Source organism: Rhipicephalus sanguineus, chromosome 6 (assembly GCF_013339695.2).
Source record: "Rhipicephalus sanguineus isolate Rsan-2018 chromosome 6, BIME_Rsan_1.4, whole genome shotgun sequence".
Taxonomy (NCBI): domain Eukaryota; kingdom Metazoa; phylum Arthropoda; class Arachnida; order Ixodida; family Ixodidae; genus Rhipicephalus; species Rhipicephalus sanguineus.
The window spans coordinates 17863444-17885180 of record NC_051181.1 but is presented as its reverse complement, the minus strand read 5'-3'; the positions used below and the strand labels follow the sequence as shown (position 1 = coordinate 17885180).

General features: G+C 48.1%; 1 protein-coding gene across 1 annotated transcript in view; it reads right to left on the bottom strand.

Moving 5' to 3' along the window:
• LOC119395636 (mitochondrial transcription rescue factor 1) overlaps nucleotides 1–21737 on the bottom strand; it is a 74669-nt gene that overhangs the window by 51887 nt on the left and 1045 nt on the right. Inside the window, exons 2-4 of the mRNA XM_037662620.2 lie at nucleotides 19322–19366; nucleotides 17793–17932; nucleotides 746–818 (exon numbers count right to left, since the gene is read on the bottom strand). Coding sequence (XP_037518548.1) covers nucleotides 746–818; nucleotides 17793–17932; nucleotides 19322–19366 — 258 coding nt within the window. The remainder of the gene's footprint in view (nucleotides 1–745; nucleotides 819–17792; nucleotides 17933–19321; nucleotides 19367–21737) is intronic.

The following is a 21737-nucleotide window of genomic DNA, read 5'->3' as shown; positions in this document are numbered from 1 at the left end:
AGTCTCTTATCTTCAGTCGGCGATGATGTTGAGAAGGCATTTCCATCTTCAGCCGGCGATGATGTTGAGAAGGCATTTCCGAAGAAGTCATTCTCCGTTGGGCTGGAGCTCCAGCGGGTAACTATACCACACGTTGCGATGTCCGCAAGTCAAGCAAATCACAGCAGCTCGCTTTTGACGGTTTGGAGAATCGCACTTTGCTTCACTTCATCGACAATCCACGACAGCTTGAACCTCGATAGCAAGGTAGCCAAAACCAGCAGATCCATTTAGGAAATTTTGGCAATTTGCCCCGCGCAACAAAGGACTCCGCACGAGATCGCTTTGTCAACACCTGGCAGGCCGACAGCATGCAGTCCGCTGCTGCGACAAAATAATGTCGGGACGTGCTCTGGGAAAGTGGCTCCCACGAGACAGAGGAAGTTTGTGTAAAACTCCCGGGATAATTGGAATACAAAGTAACGCAAAACGCGACACCTCATATTACTGAAAAATGCTAACGTAAATATGTTACCCGTTAGTTCCCAAATTGTAACGAGTACGTTACTAAGTTACTGAACAAAGTAACGTGTTACCGGTAACGCCGCTACTTGTAACGCGTTACCACCAGCACTGGTGAATATGCTGACCAATGAGCACTGCCAATCATTCACATAGTGACCCTTAATAGCAACTACGAGTAGCACCAAATTTCATGCTTCATCAATAAGTGAAAATATGCTGAAAAGATTCGAAGATGGCTCACCTGGGTGCTCTTCTTGGTCACCTTCTTGCCATTAAGACGTATGCTACCATTGTAGAAGCTTTCGACAACTTTCCTGCAAACAAGATCAGTGTTCACATCAAATTTGGTAAGAAAAAGTAATGCACATCACATTGTGGGTTCTAGAGATACGCCACTGACTACTCTAGACACGTGGCTGCCATGAGGCAAAACCCTTTACAGGGGACGCAAGCACCCCTACACACTGTGTTTCAAATTTGAAGTGTTTCTGGGAAGCACTCTTCTTGTTTAGCAGTAATTTTAAAGTGCAGCGCACAAAATCAAGTTTGAAAAATCCTCTCAGGCAATGAAAAAATGGCAGGCTCTCCCATAATTGAAAGTAGATGTAAAGAAGAAACGGCTGCCGGCAAAGCATGTTGGTTCAAGTTGATACTAGCTGTTATAATCACACAAACTGTGTCTGTGATGATTATCTGCCTCTTTGCTGTTCAGTGCGCATGCTATATGTGTGCATCCTTTCTGTTGGCACTACTACCTAGTTAAAAGCACGGCAACCAACCTGTGTCGTGTCATATGTTGTATTGCCATGAGATGGAATACATGGCTTATGAATATCACCGTCTCCATTCTAACACTTGCCACAATCTTAAAATGGGTATGGCACATGTTTAGAAGGGCACACCTTACCACACTATACTGTGCACCGGTCCACATTGTGGGAGTGCTCATCCCTTGTAAAGCTGTCTCTGCCTCATGGCGCCCACGCATCGTAGTTACCTTAATTGCCGCCAAGCGAACTTGTGGAGACTATGTACAAAAACAGAACAGCGAAGGCAGCAAAGACATCTTTCTTGTCTTGCCCTTGTGCACTGGTAACAACTTGATGAGGGCTAGTTGGTCCATAATTAGAGCAGAGGATGAAGCAGTGCCACGAGACCAAGGACAACAAAGGAATGAAGCGCTTGTCTTGTGGGTGGTTTTGTATGAAATAATTCGTGCCAAACTCGTGTTGGCATGAATTAGTCCATGCTGGTTGTTTCATTTATGAACGCTGCTCTTCTCTCATATGCATTCTTTAGCAACTTGTTTTTTTGGCATTTATTTTCGGGTTGAAGTTGCACAAGGTCTCGTTATTAATGCTCTGCGTGATTCTTGGTGCCATTTCTTTTCACCATTCTCACAGCATAGCACAGTAATTTATTTTTAACTTTTATTCTCAACTCTCTGGACATTACCGTTGCCAAAAGGGTGGCTTTCTGGGCCACTCTCTTGACAAAGGTGCTGCACTGACCCCACGAGTCCATGACCTGCAGTTAAATATAGCGCGAAAGCCAGCGCGGCACAAGTTTAGCGCACACTCACATCTCACATGAGCGCCACGAGCAAAAGCACGCATGCTGCCGTTCAGTACAGTGCAAGGAGGGAAAGTGCGCTCAAGCGATTGGAGAGAGCACGTGTAGCATGCGCAGAGAACGAGAGAAAAAGTATGTGCGCTGTCAGATAATGCAGCCGTTGCTTGCATGTGAAGTAAAAAAAGTATACCTAACAGAATGTTTTGCTGGGCGAGTTGGTTCATTGTTTGTCTTGTCCTGTTCCACACTCTGCTTTTATTTTTAAAAAGTTTTTACTTTTAATCAGTACCTTGGTGCACTATGTTCCAACCTTAAACAAGTACTGACACAAAATTTTGAAGGCTAGATAACGAGTGAGATAGATTTATGTCGAGACACAACTTATACAAAATATCAAGGGCAAATATAGCCCAGAACATCTTTAAAATAAATTTTAAGGTGCGTGCCGCACGACTGAGCGAGATGCGGAGCACCTTGCGACGTCGACACGGTTTTCGCGTAAACAAACCCTCACAAGTTTGTGTTGCCTGGTTGCTGGCACGCGCCTTGCGCTGTTAGCTCGTTATGCCCGCTGGCAGATGTTGCACACCACCTTTGTTTATAATGCGGCACTGACTCCATGATAAGTGTGAATATGCCGGGGATTTCCCATCGATGCCCCTTGCCGGCAAAAATGGCCACGTCTATCAAGGCAGCAATTCCTGCCTGCAAAAAATCGCCGTCTTCGGACGACGACGACGATTGTGATGACATAGCACAGCACATGCAGGCGTAGCAGGCGAACTGTGAGTGCGGCGCCCACTCGCGCGCGCTCTCGCACTTGGCACCCATGTCACAGTTTTGTGTGGTCATGTGGCCAGCTGTGTTTACCAGAAAACTGAAGCTGCTCCTGAAACTGAACACCGTATCCTGCACCCAGAGTGCACTAGGACTGTTGCCATTCTTCTGTGTTCCATGAGCTCAGCTCTGCACTCACCATTCTTCCTTGCGTCAACCTGCACGGCCACGAGATCGAACAAAGTCGGCACCTAGCGGCGAACGGACGAAGCCTTGAAGTGTGGATGCGGGCGGCCCGCCACCGCTCCAGCACCAGTGTGTCTTGTGTTTGTTGCTGGAGAATTCGCAATGTAAGTTGCAACGGGGACGATTTTGTCGACGTTCAGTAAACTCAATCTTTCCTTTTTGTTATGGAAGCTCGCAGAGCCAGTCGCGTCTTTCTCTAAGTCGCGATGCGAAAAGCATTCGTTTAATGCAACCACACCACATATGCTTGTCACTTTTACCCACATACGCTTGTCCTCCAGCCTTCCGGGCTTAGCAAAGACCAAAAAAAAAGTTCACGTCACATTGACTAACGAGAAAACAATATTCGGACATGGTTGGTCGCGGCGCATACTGCAATTTGTTGAATCGACCCTTGCGAGGCAGCTTGCGCTAATCAAATACGCGCTACGGTAACTTCAACTTTGGTACTATATCAGGCCTCAACCATTACTGGAAGATCCGTTTAAAAGATTAAACAAAAAAAATATACATCAGCATGAGCTGTGGTTATCAGCTCGCTTTCGTATACTCGTTCAATGCTTATATGGTCCATCCATTTCTAGCTCGCGAAACGATATATTTGACTCTGTACGAGTTCATGCACAAACTGGACGAGTTTAAGCGCTTATATATTTCTACTTTGGAACACTGAGAACGCTTCTCGTAGTTGAGCAAGCGTGACGGAAAATGCACAAACAGTGGGTAATGCTAGGTGACGCTTGCTTATAAGGACTCGCAGCTAGCGTGTAGAAACCTTGCATTCACTGCGAAGGTGATGCACGAAGGATGTAGAACAAACTGCATCCTTCGAGACTCTATTCATTTACTTGCGGAAGTACGCAAAAGCACAAGTACATCATGACTGTCAGCCCCAGCCAAGCCGTCACGACCTTTTGCGGACTGCAACAGTGTTTACGCACGAGGCACGCAGAAATTACACATACCGCAAGCATGAATGAACATATTACGGACTGATAGTAAGAAACGTGTTAACATATTTGACTGAGCATCAACACTTCTAGTCAGAGAACGCTTCAACCCACCGTGATTGAAGTGCTTGCTACACACCATCGCAAAGTGCCCTGCCGTTCCGACGCCTGACAAGCCACTCTCGGTGTTGTTGTGCGTCGCCAGGGGAGGAATGATAGCTTATCTCTGGCTCTGTGCATTATGTGTGGCACTGCGGAACCGAACAATACTTCTGCATAGAAATTGAAACGTTTTCGACACTTACAGAGTGCAAAATGACGACACAGAAACAGCAGCCCGGTACACTTACAGCGCACGGCCGACGATCCACACAAACACAGGGGCGATGCTGCCACCTATAGGTCGATCTCGCTGCCAATAGCACCCTGCATGCTTTCCTTAGTTTCATAAGGATGTGCTGTGTTGCATGGTAGTGTGCAGTGCACGTGTGTTAAACAGAACACCACATTTGACTTTCAAGGCTAACCACTGTGCAAAATATTACATCAACATACACGTGAAGACATTGTGAAATTGCTAAATTATACATTTCCAGTAGTGAAACTTGGCTTTGTTGCTTTTTCAGCCAAGCACACTGCACGCACATAGAGATCTTACCATGTGCATATCGAAAAAGAAAAAAGGACTGCCACTCGGAAAAAATAAAGCAGAGCCCAGAACTCCGAGAATTGGGTGTTGTGGGCTCTGTTACGACCGTACCCAGTATTGAGATTATTCCAACATTTGCAAACCCGTCAAGGAGATCGTCGACGCATTCCAGAGGTAGCATGCATTTGAGACGGCCTCGCAGCCAAGCGAGAGCAATGGTCAACGGACCGGTCTTGCGCGGAGAGGACCGAGTAGTCGTCGACTCCTCCTCGATCTCCCCATTCAGGCTCTTTCCCCTCGCCGGGAGAATTCTGGAATCAGCCATGTGCAAGGTCTTTGTGCTGTGATTCGCGACCATATTTGGGCATCGTTTTAGGTTTCGTGACCATATTTGGGTATCGTGTTAGTTTGTGCCCTCTCCATGTGTGGTGTCTTTCCCCTCCCTCGTGGGCGAAGCGGCGAGACCACCGTATTGGCTGAAGAAGCGGACAATGCGCCCAGGGTTGACGACGCGGCACTATAAAGGCCGAACACGTTCTGTGCTTGTCGCTGCTCACTTGTCACTTGTCTCTTGATCACTTGATCATTTCTAACATGTAAATAAATCTCTGTCGTTCGTACGAGCGCCTCTTCTCTCGGAATTGGCGGGACGAAGGGTCCGATAACGGGGGCCAGCTACCAATGATGAGAGCCACAGGACCCGGAGTTCCAACAACTGGACGGCAGCGGTGGGATATCGTTAACCCAGAGATGGAAGTGGTTGGATAGCGTTAAGCCCGAGATGGAAGCGGTTGGATGGAGTGGACCCTGAGATCAACCACTGGACGGAAGCGGTTGGATGGAGTTGACCCTGAGCCCGACCACTAGACAGAAGCGGTTGGTTGGAGAATTGACCCCGAGTACCGACTACTGGACGGAAGCGGTTGGACAGAGTTAGCCCGAGTTCCAACAACTGGACGAAAGCAGAAGGATGACACGAGCTCATCAACTTCGAGAGGCAACGGAACGGCACGTCTGAGATGCACGACGCTGGAAGCATGACTGTGAGCTGGGTTATGTGTTAAGTAAAAGCTGGTAGTAAAAGCTATGTGTTAAGTAAAAGCTGGTAGAGAGTGTCTGTTTTGGTCATTGGGTTAACAGGTAACTTGCGTCAGGCAGAAAATTTTGTGATAGCTTGGTTAAGCTCTTTCTGTCGGTGGCATCAAGGTTAACAGTGACGGGACAGGATTCCGTGTAAGAGCTTTTGAAGCTTTATTTGTAGACTAAGTTAACGGATAACTTGCGACAAGACAGAAATCTGTGTGGTAGCTTTGTAAAGCTTAGCTGTCGTCGTAAGGATTAACTAGTTGCAAGGCGGGAATCTTTGTGGAACAGAGAAAGCGGTACTGGAAGCAGCCAGCATTTACTCTTTGTGATAAGTAAAGGCTGGTGGAGTCGTTGTAGACTAGGTAAAAGGGTAACTTGCAACAAGACAGAAATCTGTGTGGTAGCTTTGTAAAGCTTAGCTGTAGTTGTTGTGAGTAAGAATTAACTAGTTACAAGGCGGGAATCTCTGTAGAACAGAGAAAGCAGTAATCGAAGCAGCCATGTATCTGAACGATACGAGAAACAGCGCGACACACGGGACAGTGAAAGAGACGGACCAAGCGCTGACTTACAACCAAGGTTTTATTCCGTACATGGGGGTATATATAGCACACGCAACATGAAAGGAAGGAGAGGAGAACAGTGACGTGGAACTTTGTTCACGAGTTCTATGAAAGCTTCTGAAAAAAATAAAACTATCATCCACTAGACAGATAGGCAATTTCCCTGGTGAGGAGCGCTAACGAAGGCACGCTCACGCACATATCACCTTTTTTGTCAATGCAAAATGCCTCATAAATCTCACGTGCTCGTTGATCCCTGTATCGCCGAAGTATCTTACATTGATCGAACATTGCATGACAGCCGCATACGGAGCTGTGCGCAGCTAGGTGGCTGCCCACAGAACCCCGCATTAGATTGCGATGTTCCCTGAGGCGGTCATTAACACACCGACCAGTTTGGCCGATGTAGCAGCGACCGCATGAGAGGGGGATTTCGTATACCGCGTTATGACAGCATTCAACAAACTTTTTGGCGTGTTTCTTGTCACACACGCGAGGCCCTCTGTCTTCTCTGTTCACCTTATTGCACACACCAGAGAACTTATTTTTTGCTGAAAAGACAACTCTGATGCCTGCTTTTTGTGCTACTTTTTTTTAAACAATGAGACACCCTATGCAAATACGGAATTACCGCTGTTTTTGAAAGTGGGCTTTTTTCCTGACGACTAATCAGTTTTTTTGGCTGTTTTAAGCCTTCTAGAAGACCTTCGGCAATGGAACACAGTAGGTTGTCCGGGTAGCCTGCCATGCGCAGTCTGCGTACCTGCGAGTCAAAGCTAATGCACATAGTGTGATGGCATGATCGCGTCAACGCTGCCCCTAGACAAGATTTTGCAATCGCTCGCTTGACAAGTTTAGAATGCGCAGAACTGTAAGGTAACAAGCTTTTCTTGGAGCGGGGGGCATACTGCCAGCACACGTGGTCAGATAAAAACATTTCAAGGTCAAGAAACCGAAGTCTGTTACCAGTGGGAAATTCAGTGGTTAGTTGCAGTTTGCTCATGCAAGAGCGAAACACTTCAACGATTCGATCAGCACATTGCTGTGTGTCAGAGTGGTTAGACCTGTATAATATCAAAAAGTCGTCCACGAATCTAAACACTTTTACAGCGGTCGTCTGATGCAGGCATTCCATGAGGGATCTGTCATATTTGGCTAAAAGAATATCACTTAGGATCGGCGCGAGGCACGAACCTATGCAAACAACTTCTTTTTGAATATAAAGTTTGCCATCATGCTTTATAAATGTGGAACGTGAATAAAAGCTCAGCGTTTCTAAAAAGTTCCTGACGCTGATTCCACCCGAGTCCTGAAACCTAACGCTCCCATAGCGGTCGATGCATTTGCTCACCTCTGCGCAGACCTGGTCCAACGGCAAGGAATAGTATAGGTCCTTAACATCTACTGAAAAGAAGCTCACTTTTGAAGGACACCCTTGCTGAAGATAGTCAGACACTTCTTGTGGCTTTCTGATGAGGCAGGGATCCTCCACATCAAGGACAGATAGGGAACGTTGCAAGAACCTTCCCACAAGGTGCTGCCAAGTGCCCTGTTCCGACACAATGACGCGGAAGGGAATCTCCGGCTTATGCGTTTTTGCCGAAAAGAACACCGAAAGGGTCAAGCCCTTCGCCGACCGCACTGACGACGCCAGTTTCTGAAGTCCAGCCTCTTCACGAAGTTTGGCCGCCGTTGCCTTGACCTTGGAAGGTTTGACATTCGTGACCTGGAAGTTGCTTGTGACAGCGGCATCCGCCTTCTCTCTATAGACGGCTGTCAGAGCAAGGACAAATCCACCTTCCTTGTCTGCTTGAAGCAGCTTGATATCTGCGGCGCGTAGCGACTTGATGACGGAAGTTTGGCGTGAGCTCCCGGCTTGCTTCATCGGCAACAGGCAGTCCACTCCTTCTTGAATGCACCTGTCTCTATCTTCAACAGTCGCTCTTGCCGCAGTGTTCCTGACCAAGCTCAAGAGCTCTACTTGGTCCAATTTCGGTGGTTCGCAAAATTTTGGGCCCTTTTCCAATGCGCATTTTACGCCTGGTGGGATGCTTCCATTCCCTAGAATCACGACTTGATGCCCAGATTGCTGTGTCGGCTTCTTTCTTGGTAAGCTTGGAAACAATTTCTTCCATAGCAAATCTGCCGTCTGGGAAGCAATACGCAGGTCTCTGTTGTAGGCCCTCAGAGCACTGCTCTGCGATGCATTTTCCATACTCGCAGCATATAGGCAGTCCGAGTAGAACCGCACTTGACGCCAGGCCTCTGACCAGAGAATCTGGCACATCCTGTCAGCGTGTCCTTTTGACGGTGTTAAACCACCGAAAATTCGAAGAACTTCTGGTGGCAAGGCTGAATTCTTCAATGCGAACGTATACAGACGTGTCCTGCAGGTCGCAGTAGCCAGCAGATTCATACACACAATGGGGGAGCGAAGAAGGGGGTAGGGTGGAACAGTGCCCGATGTACTAGAAATGAACTGCAATAAGGTGCGTATTTGGGCCGGTTGGTACATGTTCAACGATACGAGAAACAGCGCGACACACGGGACAGTGAAAGAGACGGACCAAGCGCTGACTTACAACCAAGGTTTTATTCCGTACATGGGGGTATATATAGCACACGCAACATGAAAGGAAGGAGAGGAGAACAGTGACGTGGAACTTTGTTCACGAGTTCTATGAAAGCTTCTGAAAAAAATAAAACTATCATCCACTAGACAGATAGGCAATTTCCCTAGACAGATAGGCAAATCCCTGCGAAAGCCAATGTTGTTGCTACTTGCAAGGAAGTTGAATCTAGACGTGTCGGACTCCCTAAGAGAGCCAGAACTGATGGATGTGATTCTCGCGTTGGGAGCGGAGGATGACGAGCTTTCAGAATGTGTCGAAGAGATTCAGGAGAGAAAAGCGGCAGAAGCCGAAAAAAAGGCAGAGGCAGAAGCGGAAAGAAAGGCGGCAGAAGCCGAAAGAAAAGCGGCAGAAAAGATACGCAGACAGGAGGCTGAAATGCGAGCATTAGACGAAGAGATCGAAAAGATTCGTAAACGTAATGCTATACAGCCGAGAGGTCAGACACCTGTAGAGGTTGCGCACGAAAGGTGTGAAGAAGTGGCGAGTGCGGTGCACATTAAAACCAGAGAAAGCCGCTCCTTGTGAGATACCACCAGGGAAATGTACGCGTCTCTACGAGTGCGACAGTGTCATGGACATTCACGAGAGGCAAGCGGCAGAAGCCGAAAGAAAGGCAGAGGCCGAAAGAGAGGCGGCTAAAATGCGAGCATCAGACGAGGCGATGGAAAGGATTGTAAGCTTTTAGCCAACGTGGTCGAAAGGATTCTTAAACGTAGTGCAATGCGGGCGAGTGGTCAGACGACCGCAAAGGTTGCGCACGAAAGGTGCAAGTGGCGAGTGCGGTGCACATTAAAACCACAGAGAAAGCCGCTCCTTGTGAGATACCACCAGGGAAATGTACGCGTCTCTACGAGTGCGACAGTGTCATGGACATTCAGGAGAGGGAAGCGGCAGAAGCCGAAAGAAAGGCAGAGGCCGAAAGAGAGGCGGCTAAAATGCGAGCATCAGACGAGGCGATGGAAAGGATTGGTAAGCTTTTAGCCAACGTGGTCGAAAGGATTCTTAAACGTAGTGCAATGCGGGCGAGTGGTCAGACGACCGCAAAGGTTGCGCACGAAAGGTGCAAGTGGCGAGTGCGGTGCACATTAAAACCACAGAGAAAGCCGCTCCTTGTGAGATACCACCAGGGAAATGTATGCGTCTCTACGAGTGCGACATGCGCACGGAGCCTTCTACGGAGAAAAACGAGAGACAGGTCGCGGATAGTGAAATCTCGCCTGATGCGTTTCTCCGATTGTGCGAAGGCCGAGCAAATAGAAGATGAGACCGTGGCTGGTAGGGAGACGGAAAGGATTCTGAAAGGCATTCCATGTGGGACCGAGGCTAGTTCTAGCCGCCCTAATAGGGTCATTGAGGAGCTGGAGACTTCCCTCGCACCCCAACACGTGAATGGCCTCCCGAAAGTCGAGGGAGAAGAGGACAAAGCTAGTCCTAAAGGTAGCGATGATTCGACGCTCCTGAAAGAAGACAGTACTATCGGAGAGGGCCTCTATAAAAAGGATCCTATTGATAGCGAAGGAAATGCCCCAGAGTGTGAGAGGGTAGAGAGCCATACTGTCGAGAAGGGCCCAGCTGTAGTTTTTGCAAATGAGAGCACAAATCAATTGGCCCGACAGTGCAACGAAGCGGAGAAGTCCAATGACTTAGGCAAGAGAGAAAGTGGCGCACAAGCACCGTTGAGCTGTGAAAATGCCGATGTCACAATCCAGAGTGAAGTCCACCGTAACCGGGGAAAAGTTGCTCGCAAACGTCGCCGCAAAAGAAAGAAGCGGACTTTTGCGGTGCTGCGAAGGTTTGAGACAGGTGGCACACCGCAGCGTGAAAGACAGAAGGGCAGGCGATCGGGCAGTTTAAGAAAACGTTCGTTGAGGCCTACAGTCAGGTGCAAGCTACCGCCGCGGCGCAAAAAGAAAAAGGACAGGTCATAGGTCTGTTCGAGAAAACGTCCTTCGTGGCGTACAGTCAGTTGCAAGTGGCAAAAAGGGGGAGGTGGTGGAGAACAATGCGCATCTCCACGACGGAGCGTGCCTTCGACAGGCACAACTTTGCGGGGACAACCATGTCGAGGTGTTCCTAGACGGGGGGGCGGCAGGAGCGGAGTGCCAAGTGAAAGCAAACAAAAAGAGAGAATTGCCACCCTTTCCCCCACGTTTCTCGTGTCCCCTTCGCATTTGTGAAAGGAACCGTCTGAATTCCCTAATAAGGCGTGACGGCAAAGTTCAGCTAAAAGCGCGCGCTCATTGTAGTCTCTGGCGATCTGAAATGTCGCCAAGGCCGCAACCGCCACAAGTACGACTAAAAAGGGGAAGAAAGCTGTAAGCTTGTCGGAGAATGTGACAGTTTGTCGAAAGGATTTTTTTTTGTAAGGTTATTCTAGTTTGATGTAGTGTTTTTTTGTTATCTCCGCGACTAGTTTGTTTAGCCAAGCAGTTTCTTACTTTTGGTATTTTTAAGCGATGTATGTGTTTATTTTATTAAGCCTATAAGCATTGGTGCGAAATAGTTGTGGGCGCAATATTATGAGTAACTTGTGCGGAAGCAGTGACCCACACAGGAGTGAGCTGACTGCGTAAGGTGTGTCACGGTAGTCATGAGTGAATATTGGTACGACAGCTAATTGTGAAGCAGTGGTAGCGTTTCTCGAGCGGAACCGAATTTCACTTGTTTGTGTTTTATGTATAGCGCAAAGTAGGTTTAGTTTCTGCTGCTGCACTAGAACCTAGTTTTGCCACAATGTACGTTGAGGTACGATACTAAAAGGGGAACTTCATGGCAACGTTGATGGCTCGAGTCAATGCCCCTGACGCGAGAGGCTGTCTCGAGAGTTCTGGCATGTTTTTTTTCCTGACCTAGACAAGGGCTCTTGATTATGTTTTTTTTTATTCGGTTGGGGTTCGATTGAACTTGTAAAAGATTGAACACACTGCTATCCAGGGTTTCAGGTTTGGTGTGCTTCCAGTGTTGTAGTTTGTTTCACCTTAAAGGGGCCCTGCAACACCTTTCTTAGTTATATTGGAATAGTCTCATTATTGACGTATGACTCTTCACGAGTCATATGCCGGAAAAATTTTTCGAATCCGTCAAGTCTAAGTGGTGTTACCAAATTATAGAGATCACATTCCACAGCTTTCTCCCTCAACTCAACACCGCGAGCGCGCGGCAAGCTGCGCGGGGCGTGAAGGGAGGGAGGGCGGAGGTGCGAGGAGGCGCCGGCGGCATTCTTTTTCTTCATTTTTTTCTCTCTGGGGTCTCGGCGCAACCACGTGGTCTGTGGCGCCACTTCCGGTCAGCTTGTGTGGCCGTCGTCGAGCGGAGCCCATCGCACCGTGTATCGCGCGTGCTTGAAAACTGCGAGTCGGTTTGGTAATGTTGGGTGTGCACCTCGAACTGCCGTAGTGTTTTCATCGCTCTGACAACCATGGACGCAAACCTGCGTTCGCTTTTGGAACGAATGACAACTGAGATGGGTTTCGACCCACAATTCGATACACCGCCTCGTCGCACTGCTCGCGCTTGAATCGTATTCAACACGGCAAACCTGCGTGCACCCTTCTCCCAGTGGCGGTACTTCCATGCTGTTTTCTCTTCGAATGCGGGCGCACAGCGAGTGCGGGTTGACAACAAAGAACTAAAGACTAGAAGAAAGGATCGTGGGGCATCGGGCCGGCGCGGACCTATCCCCCGGCTGTCTGCAGCTACCGTGAAAATGCGAGTCTGCTTGATTGCTGTGTCGCGGTTTCTCGGGAACGTGAGAATACGGGGAGGATACGCCGAGGTACGGCTCGATGACATACTGAACAGACAGCGAACGGGACTCTCGCCATACAGCGAACACAGGTATCCTAAACTAGCCGGCGCCAGCATTGTTATCGGAGAAATGCTGCACCGCTGCCTCGGTCGGTCGTGAGAACGTGCCGACGATGCAGTTTCCAGCTGACGAGGCAACACTCGAACGGCTGCCACTCTCAACGGCAACCGGCAATGGTCAAGAGCACAGAAATATTCACGTTTTCGGCACTGCGCATGGTGAAGAAAACGCAACCACGCAACTACGAGCAGACGAGCTGTCGGTGAGACCGGAAGTGCTAATATTAATGCTTGTTCGGTGTTTTAACGGCATAACACAATATACATATTATCTACTTATTGAACTCAAAATTAACAAAGGTAATAATGAGGGTGTTATCGTGATTATAACATCAGCCAATGGTGGAACTGCCGACAATCGCGTCATATATTGCGGACTAATACATCATTTGTCAAGAGAAGAGGGAGCGATTTCCAGCTGACTTTGAGAATTTATTGTAAATTCCAGGCCGCTCGCTTCGCTATATTTGGCTCGCGTGTTCTCGGGAGCCTCGACTACCGATTGGCAGCGCTTTTTGACCCTGCTCAAAAAGTGTTGCAGGGCCCCTTTAACGTAGGAGTAAAATTTTGAATAAATTGTGTACTCTTAAATGTCAGTTTGTGGGAATTCAGGCGTCCGCGCCAGTGGCTCGACGCCATCTTCCCTTGGAGAGTTCCCGTGTTTCTCTCCTCTCGACCGGACGGGTGGCAGCTGGTCATAAATCGCTGTCACTTTGCTGCCACCCCGCCCTCAAAGGTTAAACACGGTGCGCCAGTGGCCCAATTTTGGCGGGATTTGGACCTGGCTCGCGCTCGCCTAGAAGCGGCGGGCGCGCGACCAGGTTCAGGAGAGACCACTTGGGGACCTCGAAGGGTGCGTACGCGTTTTGGCCGCTCCGGCCGGCGGCGATCCTTTGTTCTTTGTTCTTCGCCGCCGGCCGGCGGTTACGTCGTTTTGTCGGGGCTCCGGCCTCAGCGGGCGCGCGCTACCCTCCGCGGTCTCGAAGTCCGGAGGCGGCGCCTCGCGATCGTGCACCGTATGTTCCTTTTAAGTGTTGCTTTATCTGTTCTGTGTCTTCTGCTCTGGGGTGCGAGATCGCGGGAGCGCTGGCCGAAGGGTAGGTCGGTTCTCCAAGCCTGGTTCTTTCTTTGTTTGTTCGTTTTGTGGGTGTGCCATTCGCGGCCACATTTGGCAACAATTGTATTAGCTGATTGGTGTCCTGTGTAACTATATTACGCGCGATTGGTTGTAACGAATTATTGATCTCTTGTACTAAAATCCCCCGTAATAAATCGCTAATTTGGAGAGTGTCGCCTAGGGTCTGCCTCGCTGCGCGCGACGGCTCGCCGTCCCTTCGCGGTGACGTGGCCGAGTTCTCGCGCGCAGCAGTGCGAACAGTACACGGGCGCGGGACGAACGAGGACGCGGCGCCCTGCATGAAGCTCCCAGTGCTCGAACCCGCGGTGGTGCTTGACACGACACCACAAGTTAAAAGGGAAAATTGCCTGGTGGAGTTTGGCGGAATTGTCCGGCGCTCACCGGCTGATTAGTTGTGTTTTCATGTGCGTATGTGATGTCTGTTGAGCCCACAATGAAGCAGGTGGTCATCAAAGGAAATCTTCACCAAACCGGATGGCGGCGCTGATCTCTCCGAACTGTGGCTGCAAACCTCAGCCCATCGAGATCTTTACCCCCCCGCACGAGAGACTGTTACGACCGTCCCCAGCATTGGGATTATTCCAACGTTTGCGAACCCGTCAAGGAGATCATCGACGCATTCCAGGGGTAGCATGCATTTGAGACGGCCTCGCAGCCAAGCGAGAGCAATGGTCAACGGACCGGTTTTGCGCGGAGAGGACCGAGTAGTCGTCGACTCCTCCTCCATCTCCCCATTCAGGCTCTTTCCCCTCGCCGGGAGAATTCTGGAATCCGCCGTGTGCAAGGTCTTGGTGCTGTGATTCACGACCATATTTGGGCATCGTTTTAGGTTTCGTGACCATATTTGGGCATCGTGTTAGTTTGTACCCTCTCCATGTGTGGTGTCTTTCCCCTCCCTCATGGGCGAGGCGCCGAGACCACCGTATTGGCTGAAGAAGCGGACAATGCGCCCAGGGTTGACGACGCGGCACTATAAAAGGCCGAAGACGTTCTGTGCTTGTCGCTGGTCACTTGTCTCTTGATCATTTCTAACATGTAAATAAATCTGTCGTTCGTACGAGCGCCTCTTCTCTCGGCGGGACAAAGGGTCCGATGACGGGGGCCAGCTACCAATGATGAGAGCCGCAGGACCCGGAGTCCCAACAGCTCCTACCTTTAAGGGGGGACGTGGCAATGAAAACTATCTTTGTTATTTATGGAGATAAAGTGATGAAATTTGGCATGCAGATGTGATATGTTAGGTTGATATCATAACCGAAATCGGTTTTGAGCTATCTGTTGTAGTTCTTGAGTTAAAACACTTGATAGACTCTCACTGTCATCCCAAAATTAATTAGTGAATTAGACATAAGTTCATCAAGATTTTCGCATAAGGATATTCACAAGGGCCCCTTCTGTGCCGTAAAGCTATTGGTTTATTTTTTACTATTAAAGGGGTCATGAAACGAAAATGAAACTTCCCGGTTGCAATTTTCCCTGATTTAATACGGATTAGACATACCAATTCCGAAATATTTCGGCACAGTATCCATTCTGTAATTAATGACACCCATTTGAAATCACAGTTCTTTGGAGATCGCTAGCGACCATGCGCGACCGTCGGCCACTAAAAGCACTAAAATGTGACGTCAGTGATACGTCATGTTAAGAGAAGTTACAAAGAGAGCGTTCGCTTTATTTTGCTCTGAAGTAATATAATTATAGGATACTAAAAAAAGAAAAAGCAGCAGAGCTATTTTGGCGCTCTGAGTTCTAAGCTGTACAATCACAGTGAGTGATCTGCTCGGTTCCGCTTTCAAGTACATCCGGGCTCTTTCACGTGTGTATCCATGCCTTCCCGTCGGTTTGCTGGGCTCGGTCGGTGCAGTCAGTGCAGCGTCGCAAGTTGTGTTCTACTGTGTGTTCTCGGTGGCTTAGTCCTCGCTATGCCAACTGTGTGCGTCGTCAGACAGTGCCGCACAACTTATGAAAGTGCAAACAACGTTCGCTTTCACAAGCTGCCCAGCGAGCCACAGCGGAGAGCAGTGTGGCTTCGAGCTATCAACCGCGATGGCCCCGATGGTCTGGGCTCAGAGAGTGGTTTCGTGTGTTCCAACCACTTTCTGCCAGAAGACTACCAAACCAACCTCAATGTCCTTCGGAGTCTCGGTTTGGACACAAAAAACGCTCGCCTCAAGCGTGACGCCGTACCGACGCAGAACCTCTTGCTCGACGCACCACCGAAAAAGCTCAGGAGGTGTGAGGTCATGGTCGGGGCTTCCGCTAGCGCAGGTTTTTCCACGTGGTCTCGATACAGGTGCCTCCACGGCGCAGGCTTCTTCACCGTCGTCGCCGCTGCCGCTGTCTTGCTCTGACGATGGCCGGTCTCGCACCCGCATGGGTGCGTCGGCGTACGGCTCAAAGCCTAACAGCCGACTCCGCTCTAGCAGACGACGCTGTAGTTCGGGAAGGTCAGCCATCGCCCGCTGTGTGTCCATGATGTTATGGTGTTGCCGGCACCACAATCTAAACAGTATGATGCTACGAACCACGGTCAACTAAAACTCAAAAACATCGCTGCGTCGCCATGTTTTGTCAACGACAGAGACTTTTCATTGGCTGTCTTAAAATGACGTCAGCTACACAGTTGACTGGAACGTGAGCGGGGAAACCGAAATTGCGCTTTTTTAGTAATTCAGCGAACCCAGACATCAAACGAGTCGATGTATAGTACTAAATGGACGGCCAGGATTCTGAATACACACGTAGTTGAAAATTTTTGGAGGACGTTTCACGACCCCTTTAAAATAAGCACACACAAAAATTTTTGAAATTTCTTGTACATATTGTCTAACAACTTTTACAAAAAGCCAATTATAAAAATTTGTATGACGTGCAGACAAATATGGACAGCTTTACAGCACTCACCGATGTCTCAGGACCTAAGCACAAAAAAAGGAATGGTTATATCTGTATTTGTTGTGAATACAGATATAATATATATACAGCACAGCGATGACTGACAGCAACGGTTCAAAAAATGAAAGCTGAGAAAATGGAGCTAAAAGCTAAGGAAATGGGACTCGGAAGGAAGCTGATTTTATTTTTCATTGAAGATATGCAGCTTTGCAGCTATCTTGAGCTCTATCTGTCCTCTTTATGATGACGCCAACACGGTGGCACAGTGTCAAGGGAAAACTGCAGATTTGCATTTCCTAAAGCCCAATTTTCTCATAGTGTATGATGACAGCACACTAGTAAAACTTTTTTTTACTTCTACTGCTTATTTTGGTCTAATATTTTACCATGACGTAAAATATGGTCTCAGGATTGCAGAAAAAAATCAATTGAAAAATTGAACATTTTGAACAAATTTACCATTCCCATTGCCACGTCCCCCCTTAACATGAGAACACTAAAAATTTTCCAACTGCTGTAGGCTTCCAAAGGCTTCACAAGAATACAACCCAGCAGATGCTCACACTGTCTACTACAATGCTCAGAAAAATGAGACAATTATCAGCCTCGTAGCTTTACTAACATCAATTGTAATTGCCACTCATTTACAAATAAACTCTGCTGCAGTCATCCTCGAGAGCTGGTGATGGCGCTTGTTCCTGAACTGAAGTAAGAGGGCCCACAGACACAATTTTTCAAAGCGTGAGAACTACTTATATAACATACAGTTGAAAGAGATGTACTGAGTAATGTTTTTGAAAAATGGCTTGTTTACTCTTTTTAGTATCATAGTGCACCACAATCATAAGACATTAGTGTATCCCAAGAGTAGCACCAATCAGACCAGGGAAGTGCTAACACTATACGTACGTCTTGGACAAGTTGACACCAGCCTTCATAATGCTGTCGATTCGGAGTGAGCTCACATAGGCCATTTTCTCATTGTCTCCGGGCTCCTGGCTCTCTCCTTCTTCTTCTTCGTCCTCCTCTTCCTCTTCTTCGTGTTCATCCTTCAAACAGAAGTGCAAAGCCATCACCAAGCAGCACAAGAGCTCAAAACATAGTAGAAAGAGCTTTAGCTGCTCAAAACATTTGTCCACACTGGCATGATAGGAACCCAGCATCAAAAGGAAGCAGATAAGTGCTATGGTACTCACTATGATGGTATCTCGGAAACAAAAAAAAAAAAAATGGATAAAACCTGAACAGCGCAAATGCACACTACTGCCTAGCACTAAGATGCCACCTCGAGGGCATGTGGTGTGCGTGACACTAAAATGCCGCAAGGCAGCGCAAGTGAAACAAGTGTGAAACATACATTTTTTGGCAATGTGGAATTTTACTTCCACCAGAGCAATGGCATGCTCTGAAGTGCTCAACATCCTAACCAGATGCAGCTCAACATGATTAAGAAGACAATTCTTGGGTGCATGGCTCCAAACGAGGCTATTTCAAATCTATTTGATTGATGACTCCACATCATAAGTCAAGGTGAAACCTATTCTTGTTCAAGAATTCGCAAACAGCCACTCGTGCTTTCCTTTGGAAGGTCGCAAGTTGTCCCACCTACCTAACACTGGATCACACTTGTCCATTGAAGGAGTGTTTCACAACTCGTACGGAAAGTTTACAAAATCAGTGCAGAAACTGCACTTACTAGCAAGGGTGGAAGCTTGGGCTAGTTGGTTATTATTAATTAAAACCAAGCACTGCTCAAGGCACTTGGAAAGATAACACACACAGCACTGCATGTATGGGGTTTTGAGAACTTCGACAATACAGACATCAGCTCCTCACATTTTCAAGGGTACTTAACTTGCACGCTTAAGTAATATTACCTATCCTGCTGTCAGAGCTGTTGTTTCAGCACTACACCAATTCAATTTGCCCCATGTAGGTGGAGTCTGGACAATGTACAAATAAAGTTCGCAGATACAGAAATCCTGCGTTTCCTTTTTTTCACTTTTTTTTTTCCATCTTTGCGGGACAAGCGCTCAAACAACATGGAGAAAGGAGGGCCGACTTCCTTTATTTCCTTTGTATGTGTTGTTTGAGAGCGCTTTCCGCCAAGATTAATACACACCAACTAGCCCATATGTCTGTTTTGTTGCAGTAACTTTTCTTTTTATTAGCTTTAATGACATAGCTAGACCAATGAAGTTGGTACATGCAGACGACGGAGGTCATTCGAAACTAATTTGGATTTGCGGTGGGAACAACCGAGTTGGCGCTCTATCTTCTCAGTAGAACTATCTTATCGCTGCAGCACTTCAACATACAACTTCATTTTTACCCGAACCTCACACGCTGCTTCGACACTGTCAGAAATAAGGAGCACGGCAAGAATGGTGAATTAATGAACACTTCACACGCGGTCTACTGCGCAAGCTGGCAATCACCTGTGGGGCCTTGCTTCTCGCTTTCTTGGATTTGCTCCTCACGGGCTGCAAGTACGGAAAGGTGCGAGCTGTTAGTAGGGGAGGTGCTCGGAGCAACAACCCAGAAGAGCGATCCGTGGCCAAACACCTCCCTGCTGTCACGGATAAGCATCGGTGCAGCACTGACCAGCGGGCCACCACTCGTAGCATGGTCAGCGCGAGCGGGCTGAGCGAAAGGTCGGTCCTGGTCCACACCGCAAAATCACAGCTCGTCAACAGAGAGCAAGGCCCGCATCGGCCCCGGAAAGTCTCAAGTTCCAGCGATCGCCGCAGAGGGCGAAAAAATCAATCGCATTGCGTGTGTGTCCCGAGTACAAGACATGACTGGTAGATGATAACCATAACAAATAATGATGGACAAGTTTCCTGCCATCATTTTTCTAACAGCTAGCAGTCACTGTTTCTCTTCGCCTCTTGTAGCCACGCCGAATATGCAACACGAAATCTTATGTCGCTCAGTGTACCGTTGGTACCGTCATTGCCTCACTAAGTAATCGGCAGACTAAGTTGCTTCAAAATACTGAAGTGTCGCCGTGATGCTCTAAAATACACTGTACTCTAGGCGATCAGCACTTGATAAACGATGCCCAATGGCAACAGCCGACTGCGTTAGCCCACCTACATACAAAACAGTGCCGCACAGTTTGTCTGCCTTGCTGAATAACACGGCCGGTGACAGCACAGCATGATTTACCTAGCAACGGATGAACGGCCGCTACGTGTTCGCACTTTGCGAAAAACCTGCAGCGCAGGAGCATTGGCCATCGGAGATCACAGGCTTAGTAAAAACACTTCGCAGCCGCACTGGGATTTCTTGTGCGTCCGGAGGTTCACACGAATTCCCTGTGCAACAACATTTATTTCATCGTCAACCTTACCCTTCGCGACAAGCAAAATGAGGTACTCGGTTGCAAGGACACTTTCACCCTCGAGAACACCACGTTGTTAAATCGCAAGCTAGAAAATGCAGTACTTCCAACAGCAACGCAACAATCCGCAGATCACCAAACTCTGCCGCACATCAATTTTCTCGCGGCTGCTAGGGAGCGACTAAAAAGTAGAGGTGTGCGCCGAGACGTCGGCGCGCCGCCGCCGACACTTATCGCTGCGCCGCCGCCGCCGAGGCCAACTGATCGGCGCGCCGCCGCCGCCGCCGCCGACGTATCCGACGTATCCTCTCGGCGCGATCGGCGCGCCATTTAAGTGCGATTAATTTTTTTTCAGCAAATCTAACTTTGTTTGGCACCTTCTGCCCCCACTAAAGGCTCGGTTCTTTAATTCTGCCCACTAGGTGTACGAAACACCTCAAACGATTCGCCTGCCGCTTCAAGTTAAATCACTGGACCACAAAAAGTTGTGAAGTGTTCCCAACAATGCGGAAAGGTAGTGTTGCATTCAAGATCAACGGGAATGTCAAGTAAATTTAGTGACAGCGCCAACGGTGGTTTTTGGCGAGGACTGTCAACATATTCTGGCTGACGATCTGCTCCCTCAAACAAAATGTGTTACATGAGGCGGGATTTGAGGGTAATATAAGGCGGCGGAGAGTAAAAATAAATATGTGAAAGCGAGTCGAGGAACAGCGGCAGTTCAAGGGGAAAGGGCGGGCTGTACGAATGGAGGCGGGCGGGATTAACCTATTGTACAAGCTTGACTTTGATTCGATGCGGATGGAAGGAATTAATCGCTTATATTGCTCAGCAGTCTAAATAAGCCATAGCTGTTTAGGGTGTATATTTAGAAAAAAAAAAATCAGTTAAGAAACTGGAATATATGGAGGATAAGCCTTTAATGAAGAAAGAAAGAGAAAAGGACAATAGACGAAATGCACAACATATTGTAACAGAACAGAAAGGATCCCCAAGGGTGGCAGGTTCAGCAAGGTCGACAGCTGGATGATATGGTGATCACCATATAGTTCGTGTGAAGTAACGCACAGAACAGGACAATGCGGACAAAACACTAAAGTGTGGTTACGGGTGTATAATGTCTTGTGTTTCCTCCGCTTTGTCCTGCATTCCGGGCGATGCTCCACGCCAGGATATCAAACTGAGTTATCTTCTGCCTTTCCTTCGTCCGTTTCCTATCTCGGACTAAATTCAACTATCTAGATCTAGGTGCCGTTTTGTCACAACTGTGTTTGAAACAAGACATCACTAACGTAGCTTGCTGGGCGAGTTGGTTCATAATATTCTTAAGAGGAAACAACAACAACAACAAAAAAAAAACACGAAGACAGCGAAGGAGAGCAACACAAGCGCGCGCTGGACTTACAACTGAATGTTTATTGAAGAAAGTCCTCACACACATGAACCAGCAGCGCATATGCGTAAATAGGCTATCTGACTGATCACGTTGCGCAAAATTTTACACAGCT